Source organism: Emiliania huxleyi, assembly GCF_000372725.1.
Source record: "Emiliania huxleyi CCMP1516 unplaced genomic scaffold EMIHUscaffold_37, whole genome shotgun sequence".
In the NCBI taxonomy this organism is placed as follows: Eukaryota; Haptophyta; order Isochrysidales; family Noelaerhabdaceae; genus Emiliania; species Emiliania huxleyi.
The window spans coordinates 246,637-265,993 of NW_005199194.1; the positions used below are offsets into that span (position 1 = coordinate 246,637).

The following is a 19,357-nucleotide window of genomic DNA, read 5'->3' on the forward strand; positions in this document are numbered from 1 at the left end:
CGCCCAGCTCTCGGACCTGTCCACGCCGTCCCTCACGCCTTCCCTCACGCCGTCCCTCACGCCGTCCCTCACGCCCTCCCTCGCCGAGTCTGGCGGCGGAGAGGCCGGAGAGGCGGAGGGAGGGCTCTCCTAGCGGCGGGCAGTTGGCCCGAGGAGGGAGCGGAGTAGGCGCGGCGGCACGGCCTGCCCGCCCCCCGCCCCCGCCCTCTCCTCACCCCCCCGGAGTGCGCGCGTCGTAGGGCATTCTTGCGATGCGGGGCGCGGCAGCAGAGGGGGCCGGGCGAGGGGGCAGGGGACGGGGCGGGGACTTCGTTCGTGGGTCCCGAGGCTTGCGCGCCTCGGGACGGCGATCGACGCTACAGCAGTCATGGGGGCGAGCCACAGAGGGGTCGGCCACGGGGAGCAGGCCGGTCGACAGGTACGTGCTGTGCGGACGCGGCAGAGAAGGGGTTTGCGACCGGCCTGCGGGGGCACTTTGCGCTCGGCTAGGACCTGATGCGACAGGCGATGCGAGGCCCTCTCTCTATGGGGCTAGCCATGGGCCGCCCGCCGCGCCGGCCGCGCCGGCCAAGCGCGGCGCGCGCGTAGAGCGAGAGCGAGCGAGAGTCTCCGAGACGCGCGAGATCATCATAGCGAAGATCGAGATGCGAGTGCTCGGATGACACACGTAAGACGCGGAATCGTATGCGGTAACCGGTATGGCGTGATGGCGTATGCGTGACTCTGTGTGGCGCGAGCATGATACCGTCTTGCGCTCGAGAGTGCGTTTTGAAAATACAGGGAAACGACCGACCAACAACGAACGAACGATATCAACCCTTCTCAACGACCGACCCATCTCGTAGCAGCAGTTTCCCGCCGGGCAATATCTGCGCCACCTCACGCTCGGGCGTGCTCGCAGCTTCAGCGAGGTTGGCCTGCAGCGCCCGCTCCTTTGCTTGCCTCTGCGAAACGCAAGGGCGGACGTGAGCGTGCGTGGGCTCGGTGGGCGCCGTGGCGCAGCACACACACACCTCCCGGTTGGGCATGTCGGCAAAGAAGGCGATCGTGAGGATGGAGCCGGCGGCGAGCCAGGTCAGGACGGGAAAGCGCTCGACGTGGAAGACGTCACGCAGCTGCTTGCGCCTGCGGGTGCGAAGGGAAGCGGTGAACGCGAGTGGGCGGGCGGGAAATGCAGGGTGGTGTGGGTGGGCGGCTGCCATCTCGCGTTCGACATGGGGCGGCAAGAAAGCGCAAACTGTCGAAACACGGGGAAAGGGTGCAAGAGGCTACTGCAGTCAGGCACCGTGGCCGCCGAGAGGCAGCCGCCATCGCAAACTTTGGCTCCAACTTCTCCCTGGAGCTCTCCGCCACTCTCTCCGAACTTCTCACGTTCGCCACCGCCGGGCAGCTTCCATGCCGACAGCCTTTTACTCGCCGCTCCGCTGCTTGCCACTGGTACCGCGGCCGGAGCTGCGCCCGCTGCTGAAGCAGACGACGCTTTTGACGCCTATTCTGCGCTGGCACCGCCTCCACTCCCGCAATCTACCAGTCAGCTGACCGCCTCGGCGTCCTCCGGGCTATTCGACTCAGCAGCTGGCTTGCCTTCTGGTTCTCCTTCCGCCTCGTCGCTATTTGCGAATGATCCCGCGACCGAGCACGCAGCCGCTGGCAGGGCAGACAACGGTGCACACGCCTCCCCCTCGCCGGGGGATGGAGCTTGCAGGGGAGGGAGCGCGCATGCGAGTTTTTCGTTTCCGTCTCTCGCGCCGTCATCCGCCGTGCTGCCGCCCGGCCTCGAACCAGCCGTCTCACGCGACATCTGCTTGTCGCCTGGTGACGCGGCTGTTTCTGCTGCCGCTGCTAAGGAGCAGGCGGACATCGCTTCCAGGGAGGGGGGCGTGCTTCTGCTCACGCCCCACCCCCCCCCCTAGCATGTGGTGAAGCCTCTGGGGGGGTCGGGACCCCCCCCCGGGCGCGAAGACGCCTGCGGGCCAATGGAGCCTGAGGGGGGGAGGGGGGGGGGGGGGTGATCTAACGCGGGAGGGCCGAGGAGGTCCGTCCGCACAGCGCGCACAGTGATTGATCATGCTGCGATCGGGTGCTTTGTAGCCATCGGGTGCTTTGTAGCCGGCGGGGAAATTCATGCGCGAGTTATAGATGTCTTGAATCACTCCCCGGCCTGTTTAGGGGGGGGGGGTGTGAGGGGGCCGATGGCGGAGCTTCAACGGCCCATTTGAGCCCTGCCACACACCCTTCTCCTTGTAGTTTGGCCAAGCGGTGTCGAACGGGGCAAAATCTGTCGCCGAGGCCAGCCCGTCTGAACCGTACTTGAGGGTACCGCTAGGGTCGTGGGCGCTCTTAAGGTAAGGTCCGCTCAACTTGCTGGAGCTCGTGTGGTCGGTCAGCGGCTTCTCGCCGTGCTCGACTTGCTGCGAGCCATCAGCGTTGAACTATGGTTGCGGGGAGGAGGAGGAGCCGTAAGGGGAGGCACGTACTGCGCACCTGCCTAAAGTACGCACCGTGATGTGGACGGTCGCCGATTTTGCCGGAGCTCCGGTGTAGCCGAGATTGTTGATGCGGTCGTAGCGGGCGGTGATGTGCTTGTTCCACGGCTGATGCGCGAGCCGGCCCCGCCAGTCGGACTGGTCCAGCATCCGGTGCTTCAAGATGCCCTTGGTCTCTTTGGCGTACTCCTCCTGACTCCAGATACCGATCGACTCGTCGCTGAAATCGATGAGTTGGCCATTTTCGTCGGACCGGTTCGTCAGGTCCTGCGTGATACGTGCAGATGCGTGGCTGTGAGCGAGGTACTGGCACTGGTGGTTTGTGCAGGGGCGCGGGGTTGTTGCGGGGTACGCTAAGGACACCTTGAGGGTCGAACGGATCTCGAGATTCTTGCAGTCTTGCCACATGGTGAAGGTGTTCTCAATCATGGAGTGGTGCCCCAAAAACATGGGATCGGAGATCGACTCGTACGAGATCATTTGCCCGCCGATGAAGGTGTGCGGGACGCCATGCACAGTCGTCTCGACTCGCTGGGCAAAGCCGGAGTTGGGGTGTCGAAAGTTGTTCGTGCCCTCCAAGCTTAGATCAGCTGGCCTGCCAGAGCGGAATCAATTGGTGGAATTCCGATTCTAGCTAGGCTCTCGGGATCCAGCTAGGTAATCTGAGGCGCACCGGAAGAACTCGCTGGTGGAGATCATGGTGGCGAGGTCGGGCGGCGTGAGGAATTTCTGGTTCATGTTGGACATGGTAAAGTCGACTGCCCGCGCAACGCAGTTCTGTGTGTGCGGGTCTTTTGGGTTCTCATTGTTGGGGGTTGGGGCCGTCCAGCCAGCAAAGGGTCCCTTATCGAGGCAGCCAACGCGGTTGTCGTACACCTGGTTGGCCATCCCTTTCGTGTAGAGCGTCTTTTGCGGGAAGAGTGGCTTGCCCGTCACCTTATGGCTCCCGAGGTGCTCGCAGTTGAGCGGCCCCCACCCGGCGGCGGCCTTAGCCGCGTACTCCTTCTCCGTGCAGGCGCTCGAGCTGTCATCGCCCAAACCTACAGGCGCGGGGTACGATCGTTGCAAGACAATGAGGCCAGTGTTGACATGGGGGCGACACACCTGGCCACAGTGTGACGCCGCCAGCGACCGCGTGAGGGTCGTGGCGGATCTTGCACAGGCCGATTGCCTCGTCCTTGCTGGTGATGGACGGGTTATTTTCCATCACCAGCTTCAGATGCTCATCCACTCCATTCTGAACGGCGAGGTCGTCGGGGTCCTTGCACATCGGCCCGCCCTGCATGGTGAGGTTGTCCGACCACTTGCAGAAGGGCGAGGTGGAGCAATGCGGAGACCCGCCGCCGCCAAAGTCGTGAACGAACTGCAGAAAGGCGAGGTTGAGGTGCCATGCGAGGCAAAGTGTTCTATAGAGGGAATCGGTTAGGGGCGGGGAACGGACTACTATCAGCGGGCCTGCGATGCTGCGCTGTACGAGGTACATCCCTTGCCCATGCTTCGAGTGCCGTCAAACTTGTCAGTCGTATCGTCGCGCCGCCAGGGGTGGGGCACCTTCTTTGGGTCTCCAGTGCGGACGTCGGACTTGTAGTAGATCGAACCAGAGGTGGCATGCTCGCAGTCGCTCTGATCAGCAGTCCAATCCCACGCCGGCGTCGTCAAGCACGAGTACCAGTCGCGGCAGCCCGGGCACTCCTCGTCCTCCTCTACGTCGTCGTCGAAGCCCTGCGCGCGCAGGAGATTCTCGTACTCTGTGCGGGGGGGGGGGGGGGGTAAGTGTGTGCGCGCGCGTGTTCGTTTGCGTGGACGGTGTTTGTGCGTGCGTGCGTGCGTGCATGCGTGCGTGCGTGCGTGCGTGCGTGCGAGTGTGTGTGTGTGTGTGTGTGTGTGTGTGTGTGTGTGTGTGTGTGTGTGTGTGTGTGTGTGTGTGTGTGTGTGGTCGTGTGAGGACCGAGTTGGTTCTTGCGATGCCATGGCAAGAAATGCGACGTGAAGTGGTTCGTAATTGCCGCCATCGGGACGCCGTGCATCCACATGAACTTGGTCAAATCGCCGCTGCGCCGAGCCATCTTGAGGGCGCTGAAGAGCACGCGCTTGGAGCGGCCGAGCATGAGGTCTTCCTCCTTAGTGACGTTGCGAATCTTTGCCGCAGAGTCAGGTTCATCGCAGCCATTCGCGGGGTGGTTCTCGGTCTCCTCAAGCGGGCCCCGTTTCAGGCACTTGAAGGCCTCCTGCGTGTGGTCCACGTAGTCGTTGTACCTGCGGCGCGCGGGAGACAGTTCGTCATTCGGGGTAGGGGTGGGCACCAACGAATACAGCTCTGCACGCACATGTAGCGCCAAGTCCAGCGCACGCGCTTTTGCCAAGGCTGGCATTTGCGGCAAGCTGCTGCGCCACCGGTGCACGTCGATTTTGTATCGAGATCGAAGTCGATGTCATCCGGGCGCGGCATCGAAGCGAACGTCGTGCCGCGCACCGTCGGGTTGGTGTCGCCTTCGACGGCGGCGTCAATCGGCAGCGCGCTGGCCGCGGCGACGCCGAGCAGGAGGCAGACCATCTTCTTGAGCATGCTGAAAAGTCCTGCGCCAAAAGAAGTTGAGTCGGTCGCTTGCATTGGATGTGCACAAACAGCTATATGCGCATTGTGGATGTGTACGGGGTCTGGAATGGGAGGGATGGGGACGGGGGACAAAGTCGATCAGCCTGCGGGGCGGGGGCGGCGATGTGCGGGGGACGGGCTCAAGAGGGCATGGACACGCGGCAGCAGCGCAGGCTGGCAGAGCTGGGCGGTAGGACGCTCGGCGAAGAAGGCCTGATGGACGAGACCTGACGGCAGAGAAGGCGGTGTTGCAGAGGAGGTCAGGAGGCGGACAGGCGGAGGCGGCGGTCGGCGGCGGAGGGCGGCGGAGGGCGGCGGAGGGCGGCGGCGGTGAGGGCTGCGGAGGCGGCGGCACGATCGGCGGCGGGGGCGCGGGCGGCGGCGGGCGGGGCGAAAGCGGCTGCAGCGGTGGCGGTGGGGAGGGAGAAGGGAGGGCGGCGGAGGCGAGGGCGGAGGCGAGGGCGGAGGCGAGGGCGGGGGCGTGGGTGGAGGCGAGGGCGGCCGGCGGCGGCGAGGGCGGCGGCGAGGGTGGCGGCGAGGGGCGGCGGCGAGGGCGGCTGCTGCGGCGGCGGTGGGGAGGGCGGCGGCGAGGGCGGCGGCGGCGAGGGCGGCGGCGACGGCGGCGGCGGCTGGTAGAACCAGCTATCGAACTCGTTGCTGAAGCCGCACGCACGGTACGAGTAGTGCAGGGCGGCGCCCAATACGTGCGCGGTCGTGCTGTACTCGGTGTTTGCACGCGGCCGGGTCGACGTAGCACCACTCATGCTCGCACCGGCCGGGGTAGCCGGTCGAGGTGCAGGACGGCTCGAGCCCGCTGTCGTGCGGGTCGCACCCGTGGAGGCCGTACGTGCACCTACGGGAAGGTTCCGAGAAAGTTCAAGGGCACACTGCAGGAAGGTTCCGGGAAGGTTCTGGGCAGGCCACGTGTCGTCGGTGTAACAGAGAGCGTGCGCGAGCTGCGCGCCTGCTCGAGGCCAGGTCCCTCTCGGCTCGCCCCGGGCTCTCCACCCCTACCCGGGCTCTCCACCCCTACGAGCCTCATGAGCAGCGCGGGGTTGCCCGAGCATTCGAGGGATGGGATGAAAGAATGGGCAGCAGCCTGCGTCAAGACGATCAAGGGGAGGATGTTGACGACGACGATGAAGAAGAAGGTGAGGTTGTTGATGATGATGTTGACGAGAGTGGGGATGAGAATGGTGATGAGGATGGTGATGAGGATGGTGATGGTGACGAGGATGAGGGCGAGGATGCTGGTGAAGACGTGACGATGATGGTGATGCTGACGATGGCGCGAGGACTTATCATGCTGATGCTTGCGGTGATGGAGAAGAAGGGCAGGGGGCGAGGCATCTCTCCGCTCGCGCGCCGAGTAGATCGTTCTCTCTCATCGAGTCGACGCAAGCGAGCATTCCGAGGATGAACATATGCGAGTGGCGAAAGAGACTGCTCGACTCGCCGCATATGCTCATGCGAAGCAGGCCGTGCTCGAGGCCGGCGAGGTAGCCGACGGCGGAGGCCGCCCAAGTACGCTTGCCAAAGGTCCCGCCGCCGACGTTTTCGCATCGCTCCGGGGCGTGTACCGGGGTATGATTCTGGGCGGCGATGGGCTTGTGTGTCGATTGGCGGTGCTGCGTCTGTTGGGGACTAGCTTGGGATGGCTGGCTGGCGGGCCTCGAGTTGACGGACGGACACCTGCGAGGGCAGGCAGGGTGTGATTCCCACGGAGCCCCGGCTGCGGGCGGCGAGCGCGAGGGCCACACCTTGATGATCACGATGGTCCACACGAGCAAAGATTGGAAGAGGCAGGGGCGAGCAAAGATTGGACGAGGTCAGGCCCCCGAGGGAGGGGGCAGGCAGATTCACTTCCATCTACTCGGCTGGCTCGAGAGCGGCGCAGTCGACGGATGGGAGGAGGAGGGCGCAGTCGACGTTGGCGTGTCTGACTCAGAGGATAGGAGGAGTTGGAGGTGCTCCGGCAACCTAACCTGATTCAGAAGCTCGCCGACGTTGTCACTCACTCAACGTGCGTCATGCGTGATCGAGTTTTTGGTCAACCAGTTTGTCGACAAAGTCGCCACCGAGCTCCTGCTGCTCGACTGCGCGGCAGAACCGGGTCCTCGCGGCCGAGATGCGGTGCGCCGACACCGGGGCTTCGGCGCGGGGCCATTTCCGGGCCGTCTCGAGCAACTTCAAAATCGACCGATTTTATGACCTCACCATCCTGCTGCTCTTTGACCTCAACCTCGCGGCCCTCTGCGCGGTTGACCTAACCTGTGCTGCTGCTGCTGCTGCTGCTTCTGCTGCAGCTACTGCTCCTGCTGCCCTCCCGCCCGCCCGCCCTGCCCGCCCGCCCTGCCCGCCCGCTCGTAAGGGGTCTTCACCTTCACACTGGTCTGGCCACAGGTGGGCAACCTTCCTTCCCGTCGAAGGTCAAGCGGCCTCAACTTCGCGCCCTACCGCCCGCCCTCGCCCTCGCCTCCCGCCTCCAGCCTCCGCCCGCCGACCCGCCGCCAGATCGTCCGCCACCCCGTCGTCTCTGTCGCCTCTCGCCCGCCCGCCATCGCCCTTGCCTTTCACCTCCCGCTGCCTCCCGCCGACCGCCACGCCAGCTTGCCCGCCGCCCTGTCGTCTCGCCTAACGCTTGCCCGCCATCGCCCTTGCCTTTCACCTCCCGCTGCCTCCCGCCGACCGCCACGCCAGCTTGCCCGCCGCCCTGTCGTCTCGCCTAACGCTTGCCCGCCCTCGCCCTCGACCCCTCCTCCCGCCACCACCCTCGCCTCACCCTCCCGCCGCCTCGCCGCTCGCTCGCTCGCTCACCCGCTCGCGCCTGGCTTTCTACTTCCTCAAGATCGCCCGAATCTCTACTGCCTCCCTCAACGCCGTCGCCCTCACCCCCGCCTCGCCGCTACCTCGCCCGCTTGCGCCCGACTTTCTACCTCCTCGTGATCCAACTCGCCACCCCCCTCGCCTCGTCATCCTCCCGCCGCCTCGCCGCTCCCTCGCCCGCTCGCGCCCGACTTTCTACCTCCTCGTGATCCAACCCGCCACCCCCCTCGCCTCTTCACCCTCCCGCCGCCTCGCCGCCACCCCGCCCGCTCGCGCCCGACTTTCTACCTCCTCGTGATCCAACCCGCCACCCCCCTCGCCTCGTCATCCTCCCGCCGCCTCGCCGCCACCCCGCCCGCTCGCGCCCGACTTTCTACCTCCTCGTGATCCAACCCGCCACCCCCCTCGCCTCGTCAGCTCACCCTCCCGCCGCCTCGCCGCTACCTCGCCCGCTCGCGCCCGACTTTCTACCTCCTCGTGATCCAACTCGCCACCCCCCTCGCCTCGTCATCCTCCCGCCGCCTCGCCGCCACCCCGCCCGCTCGCGCCCGACTTTCTACCTCCTCGTGATCCAACCCGCCACCCCCCTCGCCTCGTCAGCCTCCCGCCGCTTCGCCGCTACCCCGCACTGCCGAGTGCCGTCCGTTACCGCCGTGCCGCCGCACCGCCGCTCCTACAGTGCCGCGCCCGCCGTGCCATTTGTCCCGCCGTCCGATGTCCTGCCTGCCGTCTGTTGCCGCCGCGCCGCCTTACCGCCGACCCTTACCGTGCCGCGCCGCCTTCACACACACCTGACTTCCTGCTCGACCGAGTTTGCGTTGAGGAGCGAACCGAGCCGCCGGTGTGTCCCGCAGCGGCCTCGCTGGGCCAGAAGACCCGGTCCGCGAGTGCTCCGCAGCAACCTCGCTGAGCCAGAACGTCGGCTCGCGAGGTGGATGCTAGCATGAGCCCGATGCGTCGCAGTGCTCTTGCGTTACGGCGGTAGTGATCTAATCACCCGAATGCCACGTTCGGATCGCTCCTCATCGCAAACCCCGTCAGCAGTCCTCCTCCGGGAATGTACGTAAGAGCTACATACACTGAAAGAATTTCTCGCGCCACTGCCGACTCCGCGACGCGCCACCTCCACAGAGCTGAACGGCCAGAGACCGATCTGCTGCCCACAGCATGCTCTCGCTCGCGTCCACGGCGGGCGCGGCGGGCGCGCTGCTCGCCGGGTCCGCCAGCGCCACCTCCCTCCGCCCTGCGCCGGCGCCGCGCGCTGCGGTGCGCCTGGCTGCCGACCCGGCGCTCGTCGCCGACGTGGCGAATGCGTGCCTGGCGGCAGCAGGCACGTGCACGCCCGAGGTCTCGCCGTTCGAGCCGCATCTGCTGAGCGGGATGGGAACGCTGGGGAGCGACATGGTCTGGTCCTTTGGCGTGGCGGGCTTTGGCCTTGCGGGCGCGTATCTCACGCAGGGTGCCGAGGCGGTCTCGTTTGACGACTCAGAGTCGGAGTCTGAGTGGTTCTCCGACGACGCCGAGCCGCGGAGAAGGTCGCGCGCGCTGCGGCCGCCCAGCGAGGACGACGCGTGGATCAAGGACGACCCGTTCATCGACGACCCGTTCTAGTAGCAGCCCTCATGTTGCAGACTGAGGTACTGAGAGGGGGAGGGACGCACCCGTGGGTGGAGCGCGGGACGCCGCGCGATGTGCATGCCTGCGGACGGCTCCGGACCGCGCACGTTAAGTGCGGGTGAGTGTGTAGCTTCCCGTGGCCGTGCCGCCTTTTGGGAGAGCGAGAGAGAGGCGCCACGACTCCTGCACCGTGCCAGTGAGCAGTGTAACTCGGCGCGAGTGCGTGCGTGAACGCTCCAAGCTTTACGTAAACATGCATGCTACACAAAACCAGGCATGCTCTCTGAACCCGACAGTTGCGCCTATCCGCCGCGCGGCGGGCGGCGCGTCGACGTGTGTGTATCTCCGCGGACATGTGATAGATATCTCGTGTCTGGCGGCTTGCATCACCTACACACGCTCGCTCGCGTGCCGACTCCATCTAACGACTAACCTGTCCTCGCTCCACCTCTGTCACGCCGCCTCCTGGGCCTCCTCCTCGACACTGCGCGGCAAGTTCTTGCCCGGGTACCAGCCGCCGCCCTCCTTGAGGCGCTTGCCGGGGTACCACCCCTCCGGAGGCGGAGGCGGGGGCGACTGCTCGGCGGCGCCCTGGAAGATCCACCATCCTCCTCCGGGCGGGGGCGGCGAGGGCGGAGGCGGCGAGCTCGCGAGGGCCTGCTCTATCCGCTGGCCGGGGTGCCACCCCTCGAGGCGCTGGCCCGGGTGCCACTCCTCCGCCGCCGTCTCCGCCGCCTGGCCGCCCTCGACCAGGTTCTTGCCTGCGCAGGGCGGCGCGGGCGGAGCGGCTCAGCGCCGCGGCGCGAGGGCGCGGGCAGGTGTATGGTGTCGAGGGCGCGGGCGGGTGTGCGGTGGTGGTGCGGCGAGGGCTCACCCAAGTACCAGCCCTCGTAGTCTGGCCCCGGCGTGTGCTTGGCGAGGAAGTCGTTGAGCATCTGCACCAGCCCGCCGAACTCCTTCACCTTGCCCTCGAGCACCGAGCCCGCCGCTCCCTCGAGCGTCACGTCCATCAGCGCGCCGGCAGCGGGGCCGAGCAGCGCCTGCGGGCCGTAGCAGAGGATCTTGCCCACCGGGAAGGGGAGCGGCGTGGCGGAGAGGCTGAGCCCGACGCCGAGGGGCCCCATCAGCTGCGTCGCGCCCGGCTGGAAGTCGCCCGAGCAAGCCGTCACCTTGGAGCCGTCCGAGGCCTCGCCAAAGGCTATCGTCAGGTTGAGCGAGCCGCGCATGTCCGAGACGGCGTCGGCGGCGACGGCGCCGACGCCAAAGACGCCGGGGTACTGCACGCGCAGCGCCTGCGTCATGTTGACGTCCTCGATGCTGACGAGGAGCACGTCGGGAAGCAGCCGAGGCACGCCGCGCAGGATCCGCCTCGGCCTGCGGCAGGCGCCCATCCGAACCTGCCCGACCTCGATCGCCTTGATGGACATGTTCTGCACCTCCGTCTCGACGAGGCCGACGCGAACCAGCACCGTCAGCGGCATGCGAGACAGCTTCGGCCGCCGCGGGATCTCGGTGATCACCTTTTGCACGCCGTCGTTGATGAAGGCCTCGAGCCAAGGCGCCACCTCGTTGCACTTCGTGCCCTCCGGCATCCCCGGAGGAGCGTCGAAGGACTCCTTGTGGAAGGCGCCGCCGGTCGCCTTGTCGAAATATTTGCCCGGGTACCAGCCGCGGGTCGTGGCGGGCTCCGCCTCGGCGGACTGCTGCAGCGAGTCGGGCGCCGTGAGCCTGTGCGAAAGGAGCGTGGCCGCCACGGCAAGAAGCGCGAGCGCTGGGAAGAGCGCCAGCGACGCTACGGGACGCCGCGGCGCTGCGCTGTGAATCATCGCGGTGGTCAGCCACGACGGTCAGGGCGCGATTGGCGCGGCTTGTCAATCGAGGCGGCAGCACGCCCCGTCGTGGAGCACAATTGATAAGAAGGTGGGAAGGGGCATGAGTTTTTTTAGTGTATGTGGCTCTTACATTCCCGAGGAGGATCTTCGGCAAAGGTACGCCCTTGGGGGGTCTTCTCTGTCAGCCCCGGAGTGCACAGGCGCGAGAAATTTGGAGGTACCTCGCCAGCTGTGAGCTAGTCCCAGGGCTCGTGTTCGTTCTGTGGGCGTCGCAGCGCGTGTGTGTTTAGCCTACACGAACGATGCTCGATGTGTGTAGCTTGCCGGACGCTGCACTTCAGGAACTCGTGGGTGCACTCCGCGCTGGGCGCGAAACGGGCGAACAGTTTGCCGACTACGTGCAGACGCAGCTCGACGCTAGCGCTGACATCAACCAATCTGTGTACTTGGGCGCCACGTTGCTGCACTACGCGTGCGAGGGGGGCTTGATCGAGAGCGTCCGACTGCTCCTCAAGGCTGGCGCGGCGGTCAACCAAACTGCGGACAATGGCGCCACGCCGCTGTACCTCGCATGTGTGCACAACCACTCTGAGATCGCTGGGCTGCTTCTAAGTGCTCGCGCGGATGTCGCATACCAGAAGGACGACGGCTTCACGCCGCTGCTCGTCGCGTGCCAGAAGAGCCACCTCGAGACCGTCCGGCTGCTCCTCGACGCTCGCGCACCAGTCCCCCAAGCGAACAGCGACGGCTCCACGCCGCTTCACACATCGTGCGAGAAGGGCCACCTCGAGGTCGTCCGGCTGCTCCTCAACGCACAAGAGCCCCGACCAAGAGCCCCGACCAAGAGCCCCGACCAAGAGCCCCGACCAAGAGCCCCGACCAAGAGCCCCGACCAAGAGCCCCGACCAAGAGCCCCGACCAAGAGCCCCGACCAAGAGCCCCGACCAAGAGCCCCGACCAAGAGCCCCGACCAAGAGCCCCGACCAAGAGCCCCGACCAAGAGCCCCGACCAAGAGCCCCGACCAAGAGCCCCGACCAAGAGCCCCGACCAAGAGCCCCGACCAAGAGCCCCGACCAAGAGCCCCGACCAAGCCCCCAAGTCATCCCCCTCCGGTCCTCTACCAACCAAATCGGAGTCGAACTCCGACCAAGCCCCCAAGTCACCCCCCTCCGGTCCTCTACCAACCAAATCGGAGTCGAACTCGCAGCCGATCGGCTTCGGCTGTGCAACTTCGTTCGAAAACTTTGGCAAGCCACCTCACCCGCCCATACAGCCCTCGAAGTGCGTCATGTAGCTATGAAAAAAAAGTGAGAGGAAAGAAAGAATTGGTGTACCTGTGTAGGAATCGTAGTTTTTGTCTGCAATCCACTAAAAAATCCTCAAACCCTGTCAGCAGAGTCCTGACGCAGTGCAGCAGGCTGTGATGCAATACGGCTATGACGACGAGCTCTTCCAGGATTGGAGGGACGGCAAGATAGGCGAACAGGACTTGCCGGAGGAGGTGATGGCTATGACTTTGGACCTTTGCGAGAGGTGGCAAGAGCGGTGTAGGCGCGTCCACGCGGCGCAGCGGCTCTCCCGCGACCCCGGCCCCTCTCGTAGCCGCAGCCGCAGCCGCAGCCCCAACTCTTGCCGCTCTTCCGTGTCGGGTTGTGACGAGGGGTGAGGGGACACGGATTGAAGATCCCTCACACCAAGATCGTGCAGGGCGGGGACACATGTCCCTAAATCCCATCTCGTCTCAGAGTTTGACCGTTTTATTTATTCACTGCACTTTGTTTATTTATTTAGCAGAGTCCTCCTACACAAAGAAACCCCCCCACATCCCCCGTCCATCCCCCGTCCACATCCCCCGTCCCCCCGTCCCTCCCCCACACCTCCCCCATCCCCCATACCTTACAACCCAACCGGAGTCGAACTCGCAGCATATCGGCTGCAAGCCGTGTCAGAACCAAACAGCGGCAAGCCAACCCACCACCGTCCCATAAAGTGCGTCATATTCTACCATGGCTCAGAAAGGGCGAGGCGTGACTATAGCCGGGGCAGTCAGAGAAGGGGCAACTCCGAACACGCCTGCGTGGACCGCGTTCACCAACCCTCGGATGTTCGGGTGGCCTAGACGTCACAGAGCCCGAACCCGAAACATCAGCTTCCAACCGCCGGCCGATTCTTCAGTTTATTTTTTTAGCTATTCGCGCCGGTTCATGCAGGTCTCTCTCGCGTCCGAGAACACGGCACTCGTCCTCGACTTGCTCTCCCAGCTCAAGCGCGGTGCTGCTCCCGTCGCCGCACCCACTCCGGCGCCAGCAGCAGCCAAGGAGCGGCCGCATGACAAGGAGGCACGAGCGGCGTGGCGCGCTGAGAGGGCTGTGGAGGCGCAGGCAGCGGACCGGGCGGCGCGGCGAAAGGAGAAGGAGCACGCTGCGGCGCTCAAAGAGGCCTTTGCGGCGGACGCGGCGGCTGCCGCGGTGGTGCGGAGAGAGCAGCAGCCCAAGGAGGGCGGCAGTGTGCGCGTCACGATCGGGTCGGCGGACAAGCCTTCGGAGCGGAAGCTGGTCGTGCTCGCTCGCTCGCCAGACCTCACCGAGCTGCTCAAGGCTGGCAAGGCAAAGCTGCGGCTGAAGAAGGCAGCCGGCGCGAGGCTCGCAGGCGAGGGCGGCCGCTGGGTGCGCTCGACGGCGGAGCTTGCCGACGGAGACATCGTCCTGCTCACCACGGAGGCCGCGCCCGCCGAGGAGGAGCCGGGAGGCGGCGGCAACGGCGCAGATGCGCCGGCGGCCAACCTCTCGCGAGCCTCCTCCTCCTCAGTGGCGGGCGAGAAGGGCGATGAGGAGGAGGTCGCAGTGGATGCCGCTCCAAAGGTTCCTTCAGAGGCTTCGGCGGAGTCGGCTGCGGCGCAGGCGGAGCAACGGGCGGCGTCGCCAACAGGGGCGGCGGCAGCAGCGAAGAAGTCGCGGCGGCGCGCCACGCTGCCGCAGCGGCTGGGCGGCGATGCGGCGGTGGCAGAGCAGCGGCGGCTCGCCGTGGCGCGGCCGCCGGAGGGTATGGCGGCGGCTCGCGCGGCGCTTCCCCTCGCCTCCCTCGCCGAGGAGGCTGTGGGCGCCATCTCCAGCCGGGGTGGCGCCGCGCTGCAGCAGCGAGGCTTGTGGTCGAGGCGAGTCGCAGAAGGTGTCGAGGGTGCGGGAGTAGGCGCGGCGGTGCTGGTTGGCGAGCCAGGGTGCGGCAAGTCGACGCAGCTGCCGCAGCTGCTGCTCGAGCGTCTGGTCGCGCAGGGCCGTGGAGGGGAGGCGATCTCTTTCGCTGGCCTACCAAGCAGTGGCTGTGTGGCGCTCTCTCACCGCACTCGTCTGTCGGTAGGCCGCCATCGTGGTGACTCAGCCGCGGCGGGTCGCTGCAGTCGGGCTCGCGTGCCGCGTCGCCGCGGAGAGAGGCGAGCCCGTCGGGCTGACTTGCGGCTACGCGGTGCGGGGCGAGGTCAAGGCCGGCCCGCACACTCGCATCCTCTACTGCACAGTCGGCTGGCTGCTGAGGCAGCATCCCGATGCCACGTTTGACGCCCGCCCGAGACAGAGAGACGCAACCCAGGTATGGACACGCGCAGGCAGCTCGAGGGCGTGCTCTCCCGGCGCGGCGAGGGGTGGGCCCGCCTCAGCCGCCTCTCGCACGTCATCGTCGACGAGGCGCACTACTTCTTAGCACTAGTTCTTAGGTCCCTCCTCTTCCAACCCCCCACCCGAGATCACTCGAGATCGCCCGAGATCAGGCGCACGAGCGGTCTCTGCTCTCCGACTTCCTGCTCGCCGCCTTGCGCTCCGCTCTACTCGAGGAGGAGGGGATGGAGGAGGGGGAGGACGGCGGCGGGGAGTGTGTTCGCAGCCTCCCCAAGCTGGTCGCTATGTCGGCGACTATCGACGCCGCTAGCTTCGCCGCCTACCTCGCCGATGGCGAGGGCGACGCTCCTGTGGTCCGTGTGCCGGGTCGGCTCTTTCCCGTGCGCTGCTTGCATCTCGAGGAGGTGGCTGCCCCGGCTCTCGATGAGCCCACTTGCATGCAGCATCTCACTCCTCTCCTCTCCCCTCTGCCACCCAGGTGCTCGCCGAGACGCGGTTCGGTCGCGGCGCGGCTCGAGGCGGGCGCGACGGCATGCCGGCCGAGGTGGACTGGGCGCTGCTCACGCATTTGGTGGAGCACATCGCGACGGCGGGCGAGCCCGGAGCCATCCTCGTCTTCCTCTCGGGCGCGCGCGAGATCGAGCGCTGCTGCTCGGCGCTGCGATCCCGCCCGTCCTTGCGCGGCGCGTGGGTCCGTCCGTTGCACGGCTCGCTCTCTCCCGCAGAGCAGCGGCGCGCGTTCGAGGTGCCTCCGCCTCCGACGCGCAAGGTGGTGGTGAGCACTAATGTCGCCGAGACCTCCGTCACCATCGGCGACGTGGTGCACGTCGTCGATTGCGGCCTCGCAAAGGCGCGGCTTCGCCACAGCGCGCCCCTCAGTTGCACTCCTCTCCTCAGCCGGTTCATTTCTCAGCCGGTTCGCCCGCCCCGCGACACCAGGTGACGCGCTACAGCGAGGCGACCCGCATCGGCTCGCTTCGCGACGAGCCCATCTCGCTCGCGAGCGCCGAGCAGCGACGCGGCCGCGCCGGCCGCGTCGCTCCCGGCCATTGCTACAGGCTGTGGGCGGTATCGGCGCCGCTCTCGCCGGAGCAGCCGCCGGAGATGCTCCGAACGCCGTGCGACGAGGTGCTGCTCGCCGCGTGCGTGCTCGGCGCGCCGTCGCCTGCTGCGCTGCTCGCGAGCGCGCTCACGCCGCCGCCGCGCGATGCGATTGGCTTCGCCCTCGACAGGCGGCGCTGCCTCCCTCCAGCCCTTCCCCCGCCGGCCTCTAGCCGTGACCTCTCCGCCCCCTCGCGCGCAGGCTGCTCGAGCGGCAAGCAGTCGAGCGGGTCGAGGCGGCGCGCGCCCTTCCTCCGGCGGGAGGGCGCTTGCCCGCCGCCGGCGGCGTGACGTACCGATGCACGCCCCTCGGCGGCCACCTCTCCTCCTTGCCGCTCGACACGCGGCTGGGAAAGATGCTGCTGCTCGCCGCCCTCACTCGCTGCCTCGACCCGCTGCTGACCGCCGCCGCCGCCCTCTCGCTCGGCGCGTCGGTCTTCTCCGCCCCGCGCGACAGGCAGCAGGAGGCCTCGTTCCTGCAGCGAGAGGCGTACGGCCAGACCCGCTCGGACCAGCTCGCCGCCGCCGCGGCGTATAGAGGCTGGTGCGACGCCCGCGCTGCCGGAAAGGCGCTTGCGCTCGAGCATCGGGCGTCAAGAAGAGCAGCTCCTGTCACTTGCGTTTGGTTGCACTATAGGAGCGAGGCTACTGCGAGGCCCGCTACCTCAACGCACGCGCGCTGCGTGACCTGGAGGCTGCTCGCGGCGAGCTGCTCCGCCACCTCGCTTCGGCTCGCCTCCCCGCCGCCGCCGCCGCTCCTCTGTTTGGCCGCGTCGAGCCGCCCTCCGCCCCCCACAGGCGCGTTTCGTGAAGGCGCCGACCGCGGAGGGCATCGCCGAGGCGTCAACCTTTGCGGGCGACGATGCGCTGCTGCGGGGCGTCCTCTGCGCCGCGCTCTACCCAAACGTGGCCGCCGCGACGCGGACGGCGCCGGGCTCGCGCGCGGCGCAGCGGACGCCGTATGAGAAGGTGACGCTGCCGGGCGGCCACCGCTCGGGCGGCGATGCGCAGGTGTGGATCCATCCTTCGTCGATCAACGCGCGCCCTGAGCGGGCTGAGTCGGGCTTGTACGTCTATCTCGACAAGGTGGAGACGTCGCGCTTGTTCCTGCGCGAGACGACCCGCGTCTCGGCTGCGGCGCTGCTGCTCTTTGGCGCCACGCCCGCCGAGCTCGACGTCGAGCGCGTGAAGACGTGCGGCCGCGTCGAGCTCGCGGGGGGCGTGCGCGTGCGCGCGTCGCCGCAGACAGTCCTGCTCTTCAAGCTGCTGCGGCGAGAGCTCGACGCGCTGCTCACGCGCAAGGCGCGCGCCCCCGACGCGTGGCCGGAGGAGGAGCCGCAGGGAGAGGTGGTGCTGAGTACCGTGCGGGCGGTGGTGGCGGGGTGTTGATGGGTCTTAAATTATACGACCGACTTTTTTCTGATGAGCAGGGGCATACACAGCACATAGAGAATAGAGTGTGTTTGAGAGAGAGGCGCGCACAAGCGAAAGCCTCAGTGCCACACGCACACGACTAAAGTCTAAACGACCAAGTCGCAAGAGGAAGGGTCGCGCGCGAGCGAGAAGGCGCGGTGGCGCTGAGACGTACTTGCTGACGTGTGAGACGACCCCCGGCGTGTGCATAACGTGACGCGAGCGGTGGGTGTGTCTCCTTCACCCCAGCTTGGAAGCTTGCGTGCGTGCGCCCCGTGTGCATCTGGGCTCTGACGCAGGGGCGCTCGCGGTTACGCGGTTGAGATGACATGGGATACCGAGCGTGATGGCCGGGGCGCGGGGGGGAGGGATGAGGGATAGTTAAGACTTAAGTGGGGAAGGGAGATACGACGGGAAGCTCCGAAGGCGACGCGCGTGTCGGAGCGGTCGAGACGACCTCTTTCGACGACCTCTTGACCTTACTTGGCGAGGTTAAGGACGAGCATTGCTGCGAACGCCATGAGCATGGCCGCGAGTGGTGCCGCGATAGTCTCGGGGCGAGCAGAGGCCTATGGGACATGGAGAGAGGGTAAGAATCGAGGGGTGAGGGGCGAGACCATATTGGTCGTGTACTGACGCGGTAGCCTGCGCGAGCGGGCGAACGACGCGGTGCTTGATGCAGTGCTTGATCGCCGTGCAGGAATCGGCCGCCAACTTGCTCGTAAAGTTTCCAAGGTTGGCCTTGATCTCTGCCGCGTACTCGGCTAGCGATGGCGACGAGGGCGGCTCGCTGTCCCGCACCGCCGGCGTGGGCGAACGCAATGGGGGCGCGAGCTCTCCCAATGGGGGCGCGAGCTCTCCCTGCAGGGTCATGAGGACGTCGACGACCGGCACCATGCATGGGAACGGCTCCCCCACCGCCACCTCGATGGGCGGCGTGGTCGGTTCCTCCTCCTCCTCGTCGTCCTCGTCGTCCTCGTCGTCGTCCTCCTCCTCCTCCTCCCCGACGGACGGCTGGTCTGCGTGGATGTCGGGGGGGGGGGGGGGGGGTGCGGGCGGAGGGGATGGTCATCGGCTGAGAGCGCAAGGAGCAGGCTCGGGTGCGGGCGGCGGATGGGAAGCGTCGAAGCGACTGGGAGGTCGCGCTAAGGTCGCACCTCGCCGCCCTCGTCCTCGGCGGCGGCGGCGACGGCTGCGTCGAACTCCTCGGACGGCTGCGTCTCCTCTGGCGTGGTTGGCTCGCCCGAGACGGACATCTCGGCCACCTGAAGACGAGCAGGGCAGGCGACACGGTGCTCGGCGGACGGGAGGGGGGGAGGGGGAGGGGGGGAGGTTGGTGCGGACGGAGGGGATGTCCTCGGTTGAGCGCAAGGAGCAGGCTCAGGGTCCGGGCGGCAGAAGCGACTAGAGGTTGCACTAAGGTCGCACCGCCTCGCCCTCAGGAAGGGCGCCGTCGCCGTTGGGCGGCGTGGCGTTGGCAGCGATCGTGTTGCTCGCGATCTGCTCCGCAACGGAGGACATCTCGGCCACCTGAAACAGTGGGGTGAGGGGATGGTGTCTGCGAGAGTGTCTGCTCCCACTGCTCCCCCACTGCTCCCCCACTGCTCCCCCACTGCTCCCCCACTGCTCCCCCACTGCTCCCCCACTGCTCCCCCACTGCTCCCCCACTGCTCCCCCACTGCTCCCCCACTGCTCCCCCACTGCTCCCCCAACTGGTCCGCACACGGCTCCCCGCTTTTGTCCCTCCACTGCTCCCCCGCTGCTCCTCCACTGCTCCGACACTCCACCCATACTGCCCCCCCACTGCTCCCTCGTTGCCCCCCTCCTGCTCCCCCACTGTTCCCCCACTGCATCACCAGAGGTCCCCTGCTGCT

At 66.9% G+C, this 19,357-nt stretch overlaps 4 protein-coding genes across 4 annotated transcripts in view; 2 read left to right on the forward strand and 2 right to left on the reverse strand.

Moving 5' to 3' along the window:
- The window catches only part of EMIHUDRAFT_451134 (hypothetical protein), a gene marked incomplete at its 5' end in the record, with an annotated part of 2,353 nt that extends 1,564 nt beyond the window's left edge, over window positions 1-789 (forward strand). Inside the window, one exon of the mRNA XM_005771871.1 lies at window positions 673-789. Within this exon, the coding sequence (XP_005771928.1) occupies window positions 673-721 (49 nt within the window). The 3' untranslated portion in view covers window positions 722-789. The remainder of the gene's footprint in view (window positions 1-672) is intronic.
- A 1,120-nt stretch (window positions 790-1,909) lies between these two features.
- EMIHUDRAFT_209061 (hypothetical protein) lies at window positions 1,910-5,097 on the reverse strand (the record flags this gene model as incomplete). The annotated part of the gene is made up of 10 exons (XM_005771872.1): window positions 1,910-1,983; window positions 2,057-2,161; window positions 2,234-2,432; window positions 2,502-2,753; window positions 2,850-3,081; window positions 3,160-3,526; window positions 3,591-3,892; window positions 3,961-4,234; window positions 4,435-4,742; window positions 4,814-5,097. 10 exons carry the CDS (start codon window positions 5,095-5,097, stop codon window positions 1,910-1,912), a joined length of 2,397 nt encoding a protein of 798 aa, XP_005771929.1.
- Window positions 5,098-9,755: 4,658 nt separating this feature from the next.
- On the reverse strand, window positions 9,756-11,409 carry EMIHUDRAFT_436073 (hypothetical protein). Its single transcript, XM_005771873.1, has 2 exons — window positions 10,400-11,409; window positions 9,756-10,286 (listed from the first exon to the last, which is right to left on the reverse strand). The coding sequence occupies exons 1-2, from the start codon at window positions 11,349-11,351 to the stop codon at window positions 9,979-9,981; spliced, it is 1,260 nt and encodes a 419-aa protein (XP_005771930.1). The 5' UTR covers window positions 11,352-11,409; the 3' UTR covers window positions 9,756-9,978.
- A 2,153-nt stretch (window positions 11,410-13,562) lies between these two features.
- On the forward strand, window positions 13,563-17,459 carry EMIHUDRAFT_209064 (hypothetical protein; the record flags this gene model as incomplete). Its single annotated transcript, XM_005771874.1, has 10 exons — window positions 13,563-14,219; window positions 14,448-14,621; window positions 14,716-14,906; window positions 14,960-15,059; window positions 15,122-15,373; window positions 15,448-15,789; window positions 15,909-16,111; window positions 16,273-16,614; window positions 16,708-16,753; window positions 16,869-17,459. 10 exons carry the CDS (start codon window positions 13,563-13,565, stop codon window positions 17,457-17,459), a joined length of 2,898 nt encoding a protein of 965 aa, XP_005771931.1.
- Between the last annotated feature and the right edge of the window lie 1,898 nt (window positions 17,460-19,357).

Coding starts and splice junctions, on each gene's coding strand:
- EMIHUDRAFT_436073 (XM_005771873.1), bottom strand. CDS start 11,351: ATGATTCACAGCGCAGCGCCGCGGCGTCCCGTAGCGTCGCTGGCGCTC. Junction 10,287..10,399: donor CTACGAGGGCTGGTACTTGG/GTGAGCCCTCGC, acceptor CGCCCTGCGCAG/GCAAGAACCTGGTCGAGGGC.